General features: G+C 40.4%; 2 protein-coding genes across 4 annotated transcripts; both read right to left on the reverse strand.

The window, feature by feature from the left end:
• Positions 1-1,454, reverse strand: LOC122979137 (noggin-2-like). Its single transcript, XM_044346365.1, has one exon. The coding sequence runs from the start codon at positions 1,077-1,079 to the stop codon at positions 114-116; it is 966 nt and encodes a 321-aa protein (XP_044202300.1). The 5' UTR covers positions 1,080-1,454; the 3' UTR covers positions 1-113.
• A 399-nt stretch (positions 1,455-1,853) lies between these two features.
• LOC122979136 (target of Myb protein 1-like) lies at positions 1,854-10,053 on the reverse strand. Of its 3 annotated transcripts, none has more exons than XM_044346362.1 (15): positions 9,832-10,053; positions 7,413-7,497; positions 6,671-6,749; positions 6,253-6,402; positions 5,697-5,831; positions 5,460-5,609; positions 4,687-4,803; positions 4,037-4,170; positions 3,867-3,909; positions 3,570-3,702; positions 3,100-3,166; positions 2,573-2,648; positions 2,382-2,441; positions 2,225-2,264; positions 1,854-2,125 (listed from the first exon to the last, which is right to left on the reverse strand). In XM_044346362.1, the coding sequence occupies exons 1-15, from the start codon at positions 9,902-9,904 to the stop codon at positions 1,980-1,982; spliced, it is 1,488 nt and encodes a 495-aa protein (XP_044202297.1). In that variant the 5' UTR covers positions 9,905-10,053; the 3' UTR covers positions 1,854-1,979. The 3 variants fall into 3 exon arrangements, with proteins under 3 accessions (XP_044202297.1, XP_044202296.1, XP_044202298.1); XM_044346361.1 differs by having other exon boundaries at positions 3,570-3,705; XM_044346363.1 differs by lacking the exon at positions 9,832-10,053 and having other exon boundaries at positions 3,570-3,705; positions 6,671-6,762; positions 7,413-7,492.
• Positions 10,054-12,690: the final 2,637 nt, after the last annotated feature.

Genomic DNA, 12,690 nt, shown 5'->3' on the forward strand with positions numbered 1-12,690 from the left:
GAGTAAAATCAATTCAATCACAGTAAAAAAAAAAAAAAAAAAAAAAACACATAAGCATATGGAGCCCCGGTTGCAGGTGAGCTGAAAATTTGAAGCACTGGTGAGAAAAATATTCATTTACATGAGCATGTACAAGCTGTGACCACAGGATACGGCACCTGCCTCCATGAACACCTTTTCATTTCTTCACTTGTCCCCATCTCAGTGCCGCCATCAGACCTGTTAGCCTTAATCCTTCTGGACCCATCACCTTCCTCTCCCTCTCTGATCTCCAAGCAGTGCCAAGCCAGAATCTTTATGTACGCTGTTTGAGCTCGAATGCACTCCATCCCACTGGGAAAGGAGCAGCTTCGCACTCCGTCTGATCTTTCACAATCAGTCTGCCGCAGCCAACGTGGCCAGAAAGCAGCGCCCAGATCCACCCACTGGTAACGTAATCCACATGTGGCTGAGCGCACCAGCCAGGCTCGGACTGAGCTGACAACATCTGAAGGCATAAAACCGAAGTCCAGACCTGCAGCTTCCTCTTCTAGCTTCTGGCGATGGTTTGTTGCAGCCTCTCTCAGCTCTGGAGAGGCACTCAAGTTGAACCTGTCTCTGAAAGCGGTGTAGTTGGGTAATTTGGCAGGTAGTGAGTGAGGTGGACCATCATCTCCCTCTAAAGTCCAGATCCCGGAGGCCTCAGATGGTTGATCTATAGACATCCAGAATGGGTCAAAAGAGGATCCTAGAAGACGCAGGAGGCGAGAGGGACGGCGATGTCTAGATTTGGGCATGTAGTGGTAGTCTTCTGAGTTTGTCAGCAAGGTGTATGGACGAATCGGCTGCGAGTAAGATGGCAGACTGGCTCTCAGCTGAAGAAACGGTGAATCCCAGCCTGTGTCCTCCTCTGTCACATTTGGAAGCTGATCCTGGGTTGAAGCCTTTGAAGTTAAGGCTACAGGTCCATGTAGGAGGACAGACACATAAATCAAGCAGAGACAGACTCCACAGTTGAGTAGTCTGAACATGGTCTTAGGTTTGGATGGTCTGGAACAGAAGAATGAAAACTTGCTCGTCTGGTCTTCCTTTTCACTCATTTAGTTTGGGTGCTCCCCTGTCTTCCTATTATTGGGTGCCTCAGGGACTCTGTGTACTCAGCACCAGACATCCTTGGGCTCTTCAACAATAACATACTGAAATTAGTGCCTTATCACACAAACAGCAGACACATTATTGAGTGTGTCCAGAGCACACCTGAGCTCCCACCTATCATTCAAGGCTCTGATGTTTTGGCTATCGTACCATTTGCAAAAATACAAGACAAGTCTGAGAAGCTTTGGTTTCACGTCATGTGTTGATACTTCAACTTGAACAAATTCCTATAAAGTAAGTAGTTCTGCACATTTCACAGCGAACATAATTTGACCTCGATTTGCTCGAGTTGTGTCGGTTCCGTCACACAAACTTTATACACACAACTTTATAGATCAGTTAAAAAACAAGCTTCAGGGTAAATTCCTCTCATGGTAGTCGAAATAATCACATAGCAAAACAAATTAACAAGAAGGACAGATGAAACATGTTTGCCCCATTTATTCTCTCGCACAAAATCAGCTGTCTGGGTCAAAGGCACACTTTGGTGTAATATCAAACATATTTGCAACATTATGCTTAACTGTAAACACAAATCTAGGTTTTGTTTACATCAACATTATAATATAACATATTATACATTTCATAAATACAGTCACATAAAGTTGTTTATAACCACATAAACATAACAAATAGCAGAATTAACAAAGAAATACTGCATTTATGCAATGAATTGATTAGGCAACAGTTCTGTAGTGACAGGTTTTATTGTGTGTGTGTGTGTGTGTGTGTGTGTACTTTCAGAGACAACCTGACTTGGCACAGTGTGTGACGTATATTTCAGTGTGATGGTATGTGCATGTTGACCTTTACATCTACCTGCTCCTCTTTCTCTGTTCCCAAACTCAGAGTGAAAAAAGCTGGTCATGTGATCTGTTCTCTTGCTGGCTAGATTGTGGCGTTGGTTTGGATGTGGAGGGCTGCACACTGCGAGTCGTCTGGCCGCTGTGGTCTGCTGCCATCGCCCGATCCTCCAAAAACTTATCAAACTCTGAAAGGGACAGATAAAGTTAGAGGTGTGAGGAAGAATTAGGAAACATTATCTTTACACAGAAATAGCAGCAATGGACCACTAGAGAAATCAACATACCTTCACTGGAAACTCCCTCACTAACTGCAGACTGGTCTTGCTGCATTTTCAAACACATCAAAACACAAAGAATAAAGATTACATCACACTGTTATCACATGTCAAAGAGTTTGTTTTTTTTGCAAAAGAGCACTGTACATACTGTAGATAGTCTTACCATATCACAGGATAGCCATTTGTCAATATCATTCTGCACAGAGTTTTTCACTGGTGGCACCTAAGAAGAAAAGTAAAGGATCAGGTGACACTGTCTTTTAGCAGTTTAATACATTGTACAGAACAATTCATTGTTTATTCAAAGGAAATATCTTGTTAAAATCCATTTGTGTGTTAGTGTTTTCTACGTACCCCCGCTGTGACCTGCAACCTTGAGTCCAGAGCTCCAGCGAGGCCCTCCACAGCTCCTGGGTCCTCATACCTGACACTACACACACAAACACACACACACAGTGACAGCCTGGCCTAACAAGATCTCAAATGAGGAACTATCTCAAATGAGGAACTATATATATATATATATATATATATATATACATATATATATACATATACATATATATATACATATATATATATATATATATATATATATATATATATATATATATATATATATATATATATATATATATATATATATATAGCCTTGAGATGGACCCCAAACTGGGAGGAGAAAGAGAGGCAGACCAAAAACCACCTGGTGAAGGACAGTGATGATGGAACTGGGAGAAATGGGTCTCTCATGGGACGAAGCACCGGCCAAAGCATGAGACAAGGTTCAGTGGCGGCGTATAATTGAGGCCTTATTGTATGTCCCAGCCCGGATGAAGAGGATAAATAATTAAGTAAGTAAGTCACCAGTTAGCACCACTTACCTTTTCCTTTGCTCAGCCAGGGAGCTGCCTCTGGTTTGGGCAAACATGTCAAACTCCTCCTCCTCTTCTGCAAGATGGAAGGTTGTAATTTAGAAATTCACAATTGACTGTAAAACAAAGCACTTCACTTTATTCTCTAGTTTTCTGTATAACACAAATTTACTTCATGGAAAACAGCATTTTTACTAGATATGTCATGTATGCACCAATAGCAATATTATAAAATTCTGGTATTGATCAAGTCTAAACCTGCATTTTCTAAACAGATAACATGGTAACAGCAGGGCATTGTGAGGATTTCCTCATGGTGACCATAGTTTCTTTTCCTAAAACATCATGTTAGTTTTCTGCCATCACAAAAGCAAAACACAGGTGCAAATCCTGCATCCTCGAGACTTCAATGTACATATGGATTTGGTGTTGCAAAAAGAGCGCAGACGAGAAGCAGAAGTTATACACCGATTACTCACTGTGGTTGGCTGATGGCCTCTGATTGGCCAAAATGCTTGCTGCTGGTTGGCTGGTTGTTGTGATGACAGCAGGTTGGCTGAGAGTTGAAGGTTCAGGGCTGAAGTCGATGAGGCTCCGGCTGCTGACAGGGGTCTGCTAGGATGATGACACAATGCAATGGGCGTCACACTCGACTAGTGTGTGAGTATATTCTTTAAGTCCAAATGATGGAAAACCTTCAGACCTCACAGTTGTCTGAAGCACTGAGTACTCAAATCATTATTTCAAGCAAAAGAGAAAGGCAAGCTCTTTCTTACCTGTGGAGTATTTGTAGTTTGTGCCTTGTTAAGTCTGTCAAACCTAAAACACAATTACAATACAATGAGTATAAACTCAGCCATAAGCAAGTCACATATACTTGTATTTCACTCTTATAACAAAAAATCTCTTACAAAAAAAAATACAAAACAAGTCGGCTGCCACACACCTCTCATAGCGGATGAAAGCGTTGTTGAGGTCATCGTTGACCACGAGCAGCTCTTCAATAAATCCTTCTTCCTGCAGCTGAGGGATGAGCTCCACCACTCGAGTCTGCATGCTCTTACACACCGAGTACAGCTGCTGCTTGGGCAGAGGAGGAGAGGTTGTCACAGCCAGTGTCATGGAATGACTTAAAGGAAAATAATCATTCATCTTTGATGTCAAATCCTGTCCAAGAGTTAATTTATGAGCAAGTGTTCTTATTTGCTTTTTTGGTGCAACCAATTTTCCTTAGACAGCTTCATCTACCTCCAGTCACTGATTTCCTACATTTCACCAAATGCTTTGAAAATTCAGTGGGAGGTAAAGACCAAAGAATGAGCAAAAGACCAGAGAGATTGAAAAGTGTCATCAAGTGTCAAAAGAGAGAAATTAGTGACTCTACCTCATGTATTTTCCCATGTATGAGGGAGTTTACAGAGGAGCCCTTTATCGCGGATGTAAAAAAATGATTCAACATTTTCAACTATAAAATTCTATAAAAGTATCTAGATGCTGCATACATAGGAGATTAAAGCTTATTGTCCCTCTAAATTGGAGTTCAAGACTTGGATAAAGTAGATCTTATAGATGATTCTGAGTCAGACACACACACACCTGTAGCAGCTCTGTATCATCAGGCTGACTCTGCCCAGGTTTCAGCTCATTCAGCATTTCAGACATCACAGTGAGATTTCCCTTCACAAGCGCCAGCTCACTCCGCAACTTCTGTTCCTGGACAAGACAAAACAAAACAAAAACAAATCAACAGCAGCCAAAAACCACAACACAATTCAGTCCATTTTCTAGTTATTTTGTGTAGATTAATACATTTCTGTTATGTCAAGGCAACATTGGCTTGATTGAGAAGTGTAAAAAGTAACTTAACAGCAGTCTGAACAGCAAGGTTTGACTGACTTTCTTGTTAAAAGTTTCAAGTCTTTTTCACTTCACTGACCACACCCAGGATCACTGATGAGTTTGACTGGGTGAGGTCAGAGGTGTACTCAGTTGCATCTGTAACCACACCCATCAGTGATGTCAAAATGTACTGATCACCATCTGCATTTCTCCATCACTATTGCAAGATGAAAACATCAAGCTCTGGAGGTCAGCAAAACAGGATGTTCAGCTGCTACTAGTTGCATAACAAGTCAGTATTAAAGAGCCTTTTTTCATGTTTTTTTTGTTTTGCAACACTGAATCACAATGGAAGTGATTATGATTTTTGACACAGATCAACAGAAAATGTCTCTTTACTGTCAAACTGAAAACAAATTTCAAAAAAATTATATTAAGTCTACAAATATCATCAACGGCATCAGCCCTCAGTCCATATCAGTCAGTACTGGCTTTCCTCACTGGCTCTATGAAGTCTTTGACTGTGGTACCTGTTCTGCAGAGAGTGAGGCTGGTCCTTCACTGGGCTGGACTGGAGGTGAAGTATTCTGAATGGGAGCACTGGTAGAGGCTTGAGTTTGTGGTTGATGCGGTGGAGTGGTGACAGGGGTCGTCTCGGGAGTCCCGTTTTCTGGGATACTCTGTAAAATGAAGGCAGAGACTGTGAAGTCTGGTAGAGAGATACAGTATGTGTTTGAGTTTGTGAGTCACTCTGTCGACAGACTCACTCTGTTGGGTGTGTGGATGGGGGACAGAGCATCCAGGTCTGTCATGGGGAACTCCAGACCTCGTCTCCTCAGGTCGTCGTATACGTACACCACCCCTGCAAGGGAGGGAGAGCTACGAAACGCATCCGCCCACGACTGGAGGATGACACAGAGGACATATGACTACATAAAAAGAGACTGACTCCTAAATCAGTATTCAATAATACAGCACACAAGCAAAGATTAAATGCGAGAAGAACAAGAAGACAAGAAAAGCAACACATAGAGAGAACAGAAAGGAATTGTCCTGCAGGCTTTATAAGGCTGACTCTATCAAACGTTATCATTTCTGCTAGAATGTGCTTTCACACAACTGGTTTCCACTGCATAGTGCAGGACAGTATGAAGCTATTTCAATCACAAAGAACACTAAAGATAACACTGTTGTTCTTGTCCGTAGCCATAATAGAGTCAAACTTAGTTGTAGGATGTCAGACGTGTCAAACCACTCAAAGAAAGCAAAAGAAAGAAAACAGAGTACAGACAGTTTCTGTGTGCTATGAGAGCATCCACATACCTGTATGAGGCTGAGCACCCTGTCATGAAGGGCAGTAGGGGGGTTATATTTGGGCAGGATGGAACGGACCAAAACTCCTTCAACAAAGTCCTGAGACGTCACCAGAACATGAAAGCGATGGCCGCAGTTCTTCACACAGGCCTCGAGAACCTGTGTGACAGTGATCCAGTTACAGTATGCAGCAGAGAGAAGGTGCAAATATCATTCAAGCTGCTCCAAAAGAAGCTTTTTCTTGCACAGTCTCAATACAAATGTTGATTTAGCCACTTGAATAAGCATTTATACTGAAACAGTCTCCTCTAAGCCACCAGCCAGTGAGGTCAAGGGTCACTCTGGCCTTCAGATTAACCTCTCACGCCCCTCATTCCTCAGCTCATGACGGGGCAAATGACACTTTAACGTACAGACGATTACTCACAGTAAGAGCCAACATGATCTCTCTGAAGTTCTTGTTTCCAACGATTCTCTTCTTTATAGCTTTGACTGCATCTCTGGGCCTGAAAAACACAACTTTGCATTGGATGATCAGTTACCATATTCATCCATGTTTATATTTCTAAAAGAAAAGTAAGCAATTATCATTAACAAACTAAAAGAAGATAAGAACATAAGGAAGGTATCTTTGTTTGTGGCTCATGTCTGCAGTGATAAAGAGCTAAAAAATAAAGACAGTCTTCTGAAAAAAAGGTAACTAAAATATTTCTATTTACTTACAACCAACTTACTGTACATGTCAAACTACTATAAATATTTTGGATTTCAGGCATACAGAGATATTCCTCATAGCATTACAAACCAAACTGCATAAACTGAGATTGGCCTACATAACTAGCTCATTCAGTCACAACCAGCTGCACGGCCGTGCAAAAAGAAACCATGAAGAAAGTGACACAGTAAAGAGTAGTAGTAAAAGTAGTAAACATGGAGACCTACATACATACAGTGTATTAGGTAGTTAGAAAGGTAAGGCAACATGCCCCAGATGGGGACAGGTAGCAGCTAATGTGGTTTAATGAAACCATGTTACCGTGTTCTTCTTTTCACCAATAATCAATATTCTGACTTGTATTGAGAAGTCAAGAAAAAGAATGAAAGGACAGGACAATCTCTGTCTCTACAGGCCACAAATCATTGAGCAGAACAAATTACATCATTCCTACCCCTCGTCTGTCTCGTTGATGATATCACATATCTCCATGTTGAGCCCCCAGTCCTCCGACTGCAGAGAGCTGCTGGTCGCTCGCTCTATCAACAGAGAGGGAATTTTATGTAAAATAAATACAGTAATACTAGATGATAGAGAAATAGATCACAAAAACTAGGCGTATTTCTTCCGATATCCTCATATATTTGAAATCTATGTATCCAATGTATCCATGGATCTCTACAGGCAAGTCTACACAGCACAGAGGATTAATTAAAACACCTGAAAATCTGTATTTTCATAGTTTTCAAGTATTTTCACCATAAAATTTGTGACAAAATAAGCGGCAATCAAAGGGAAAAAAACTAAACTAAACTAACTAAACCAATTAATCCTCCATTCACTGATTTTCATTTTGGCTACTTTTGGGCAGTGCAACAAGCTGTAGACACAGCATTGACATATTATCACCACACTTCTTGTGGAGAGTGTGTTAGAAAAAAAAAGCATATTTACGCACCCTGAAGATATGTAACAGCATGTGCATTTATTTGGAGCCATGTTTCTGGTCACCTGATTAAGGGTTAGAGCAGCTAATGCTCCTCTATGTTCCCCAGCTAGTTGCTAAGTTTGTATATATGCCATTCTGGTGAGGAGCAAACAGTGTACAGTTGGTTTTTTCAGAGCCTGCTGCATGTGGAAACTACGTTAAAGAGAGCAGTGAGACTTTGCAGGCTGTAAAACCAAAACAATGAGCTGAAAGAAGCTAAAACGCTCAAAAGTTGTGCAGTGCTGAGGGCAACTGTGGAGTCAAGTCATCTGACCCATTGTTGATATAAAAATATTGATTAGAGCAGCTTTAAAGTTACAAAAAAGCTTCCTTAGTTTACTAATTAAGAAAGGCTTAAAGTACCACTCTAGCAATTTCATATTGCCCTTCCCATTAGGAGACTTGCGAGATACGCATTTAAAAGTGAATTGTCAAAATCGAAGCACCAGAGGTCAAGATATTCTGACCAAATATGAGTCAAGCTCCACTGGATCCTACATTTCCCATAATGCAACTCGACAGCATCTGTTTTGAGACCCTCCCTGCCTTGTAAACACATGTCTTTCAACCTCCTCACCCAGTTTGTAAAGCAAGCTTTTAGTCTCTGGGTCCAAACTAAGATAACCCTGATAACTTGTATAACACTGGCTCCTTTAACAATTAAATCTGCTGGCTTGTTGGACTGTTTGGATGTGGCTGGATCTGATTTGACTGAAAAAGGCGCACATTCCAGACAACATAAGCAAACAAACTGTCATCACATTATGATTCAGATTGGTAGATGGAAATACCCACCATCACCTTTTTCCAACCAAACCCTGCCCACTTTAGCACAAACACAGAAGTTTCTCCTCAAAGTGTCTTTATGGGAACTCATTGTTTATAGTAAGAGGCTGATTCAGAAAAATGGGTTTTTCAGCTCAAACATGTCTTTCCCTCTGAACTACTTAGCAATCAAAGCCAGCTTTCCTGAACTCCAACCCTCACAGGCTCCTCATAAATCTCTAAATCTCCTTCATTCCTTTCCACCAACCCCTCCTCCCCCACCACCACCAATACACACGTCTCCGATCCCTCACCCCTGCCTTTCTCAATCCCATTTACTCTCTTCCCCTCCTCACATCTACTCCCTCCCCTCCCTCCTTCCCCAGCTCCCTCCACTTCATGTGACTGTCAGCTGCTTCTGTTCTCATTCGCCTCAGAAGTAGCTGAAGCCTCTCTGACATTCATGTGTGAGAAAGTGAAGTGGATGAGATAAGAGGAAGAGAGGGTTGAGACGGGTGTGTAACATTTTCTCACTACTCATGACTGTCCAGATTACACATCTTTCCAGGCATCACCGGCTGGCCTCAAGCATTTTGTGGATGTGTGGGGATTTGCAGTTTTTCACAAAAAAAAGAAGCAGCCATTTAGAGGAAACTCTGCTGCCTTAAACGTTGTCTGACATGACATATGCTTGTTGAAGACAGTCAGTAACACTTGTGATTGAGGTGTGAAACTGCTTGACAAACACATATGATTGAGGAAGTGAGAGGAAAAATGAAGTGGCTCCTTTGCTATCACTGGTTGGCATATTGTCGTGTCACTTAACTCCGAGCCACCAATCACCTGAAAGATAGAGGGTAATGAGCCCGCCTCTGTCGTCTGATTAGCTCTGAGGCTTTTAATGATGTTTCTGTCAAATATGGAGTTCATTAACAAAGATTTTAGAGTATTTATAATAGAAAAACAAATGTAAAAGTGTTATGAAGTGATTATACACCAATGGCAGTGTGGTTTTAAAATGCTGAAACATGTTATTGCTTGTATAAATTTAAATAATGACGCCAAATTGAATCCAACGGTGCACAACTTCTGTGTAGTTTTAAAAGCATCTGCGACTTACCGATTCTCTGACCGACGGGCGTTGAAAAGGGGTTTCCTATGAGAAACTCCATTTTCTCCCCGAATGAAAACATCTTCGAAAATGTCAAGCGTCCAACTCCTCGACGTTCAGGCAAACATGTATTGAGCTCAAAGCTGCGGCGTTTCCTTTTGCTTTCCGTGTGTACCGCTGCCTGAGAGGCGCACTAGCTCTCCTGCGCCGTCACGTGAAAACACACAGACACAGACACACACACACACACACACACACACACACACACACACACACACACCCAGGAAACACAGAGGCGAACAGCTGCTTGTTTCATCACATTTTCAACGATATATTTTTGTATTTCTTTATTTGCACAAAGGTTACAATAAAAATATTTCACAGTAAAAATTATATTAAATTGTGCAGGAGAGGAAGGAAGCTCAGAGGGCTTATACAAAGTCCTCCCCTTTATTTCAACAAGTCATAAAAACATACAGTCATAAAACAATATAACATCATACCATTTACAAACTCACCAATATTCAAAACAGTTGTGAATTGTTGTTTTTTTTTTATTTCTGTAACTCCCAGTGGTCCAAAAAAGGCAAAAAAAATCCCCCTATATGGTTAAAATCTCTCAGATGCAATTAGATAGACCTGGACCACAGTGATCTATCAATCAATCAATCAATCAATTTTTATTTATATAGCGCCATATCACAACAAAAGTCATCTCAAGGCACTTTTCACATAGAGCAGGTCAAGACCGTACTCTTTAATTTACAGAGACCCAACAATTCCCCCATGAGCAAGCACTTGGTGACAGCGGTGAGGAAAAACTCCCCTTTAACAGGTAGAAACCTCAAGCAGCCCCCGGCTCTTGGTGGGTGGCCATCTGCTTTGAACGGTTGGGTTGTTTAGGTTTACATTGTCCTAAATGCACTGCTGCAGAAGTTTGATTGAAACTTCGATCCTCTGAGGTACAAAACAGAACAAACCATCATCCCAAACTGTCTAGCGTTTAGAGAAACATATTTTCGACAGATGTGAGGGTCTGATATGCCGTCTCATTTCACAGCGCTTGCCACTGATAAAAGGATGTGCAGGAGCTATCTTAGTACAGCAAACACAGACAAAGACTTTTCATGCTTTTCACCATTCTCACACTCTTATTTTGCAGAAGTGAGAAATGTTGTCATCTTAATTCTGCCCTGTTTGTTTCAATACACAGGGTTACCACAGTCTGTTGAGTTCTTCAAATAAAAAAGACCACAAATTCAAATAAGAAATTAATTCAGTATAAGGTTGAAGAAGATTTTCATCACGAGTCAAATGCACAGTGTAACACAGGGTCATTCTGAGCAGTGAAACTCTTGAGACAAGGCAAGCAACAACCACATAGTACATAAAAAGAAAAATCTAATTATCAAGAAAATCACAAATAAGGGCAAGTAGAAAAAAAAGTATAAAATGTTACCCTGACATCTATAGTGTGTGCACCTTTGTAAATATGTACAGACTTACAACATAATTCTTAAATCTTGAAATGGTTTGTTAAGGTCTCTCTAAGTGCATCCTTGGCATGAACAAGTTTAGGAACCTCTGGTTTAATGTGGCAGGCCAGCAAAATCTAAAAAAAATATATGACTCAATCAGGCCTCATAATCAAAGATCAGATCATGTTGGGCCTTATGTAGACCATGAAGATATCTTGATAGTTCAGAGTTTTCTTCCCTTTTAATACATACAGTGATCTTCAAAGTCGTCTCAGTTGAATTTGTGGATGAGAAGCTCCAGAAATGATTACCTCATGTTTAATATTTTGGGTCACTTGTTTTCATCTTTAGTGGGACTCTTTCTGTGAATCAACCTTGAGACTCATCTGTCCAAGATCACTTTTCCCCCCAAGGTCTTTGACACTATCATCTGGGATTTCTCTTTTTTTAAGTTTCTAAATAATTCATCATGCTTTTGCCATTTATCTGAGAAACAAAGTGTCGTAAATAAAACCCCTCATTATAAAATCAAACATTTTTTTCCCCAGATTTTGTTAAATCACTGTGAGAGTATGTGTTCCCACAACCTAAAAGGACATAAGACCAATGAGAGTAACATCCCCTGTACATTCAGAAATAGAAGTGAATATGAATAATATGTATATGAGGGGTAACTAAGTGTTTACTGTGTTATTTTGTAGAAATTCCAGCACCCACACCTGAAACCATAGGTGGAGGTTTCCTGGAGGTTGTTGTGAAGTTCTGGTTAGTTTGACACTTTTTTTGTCAGCAGCACCATCTAGTGCCTTAACTGTAGGCTACATGACAACAGAGAGGTCACACTCAGTATTTACAAATGGAGTGCAGGAGGATTTTGAGTTAAATTGGTTGTTGAGTTATATCTTAATCATCATGAACATTATCTTATTAACCAGCTGCTCTCATGACACAGTGTCCTTATAACGATTGTTCAGGTCCATTTTATTTAATCTGTTCTTATCTGTAATCTTTTTACAGTACATGTCTAGAAAAATAGTGAACACTAGCATTACTGTTGATAACAATCAGAATCAGATTAAGTATTTCTCAAAAGTACATAGTTGTATAGAGAATTTGGCCATTTTTATCGGTGTAGATGAATTATAGTTGTATAATACATGATTGACCGAAGAACTAAAAGGGTCAGGGCCCCACAAGATACATTTAGCTGCTAGAATATATTATTCATCCATCTATATTAATATCTTTATACACTTCATATGTAAGAATACATTTGTCCAAAACAGCATTCTGTATGAATACTGTATGTAGTGTCCTTTTTGTATTTTTGCATTATCACCACTAGGTGGCAGCATTGAATCTATATGGACCATCTGTGATACCACAGTAT

The sequence above is a fragment of the Thunnus albacares genome, chromosome 3 (assembly GCF_914725855.1).
Source record: "Thunnus albacares chromosome 3, fThuAlb1.1, whole genome shotgun sequence".
NCBI classification, from domain to species: domain Eukaryota; kingdom Metazoa; phylum Chordata; class Actinopteri; order Scombriformes; family Scombridae; genus Thunnus; species Thunnus albacares.

Bases quoted from the DNA above. Each gene is read 5' to 3' on its own strand.
- LOC122979137 (XM_044346365.1), bottom strand. From the start codon at position 1,079: ATGAGTGAAAAGGAAGACCAGACGAGCAAGTTTTCATTCTTCTGTTCC.
- LOC122979136 (XM_044346361.1), bottom strand. From the start codon at position 9,904: ATGTTTTCATTCGGGGAGAAAATGGAGTTTCTCATAGGAAACCCCTTT. The intron at 6,403-6,670 runs GTGAGTAATCGT...ACTGTCACACAG, and splicing joins AGATCATGTTGGCTCTTACT to GTTCTCGAGGCCTGTGTGAA. The intron at 4,804-5,459 runs GTACCACAGTCA...TGTCTTGTCCAG, and splicing joins CCTCACTCTCTGCAGAACAG to GAACAGAAGTTGCGGAGTGA.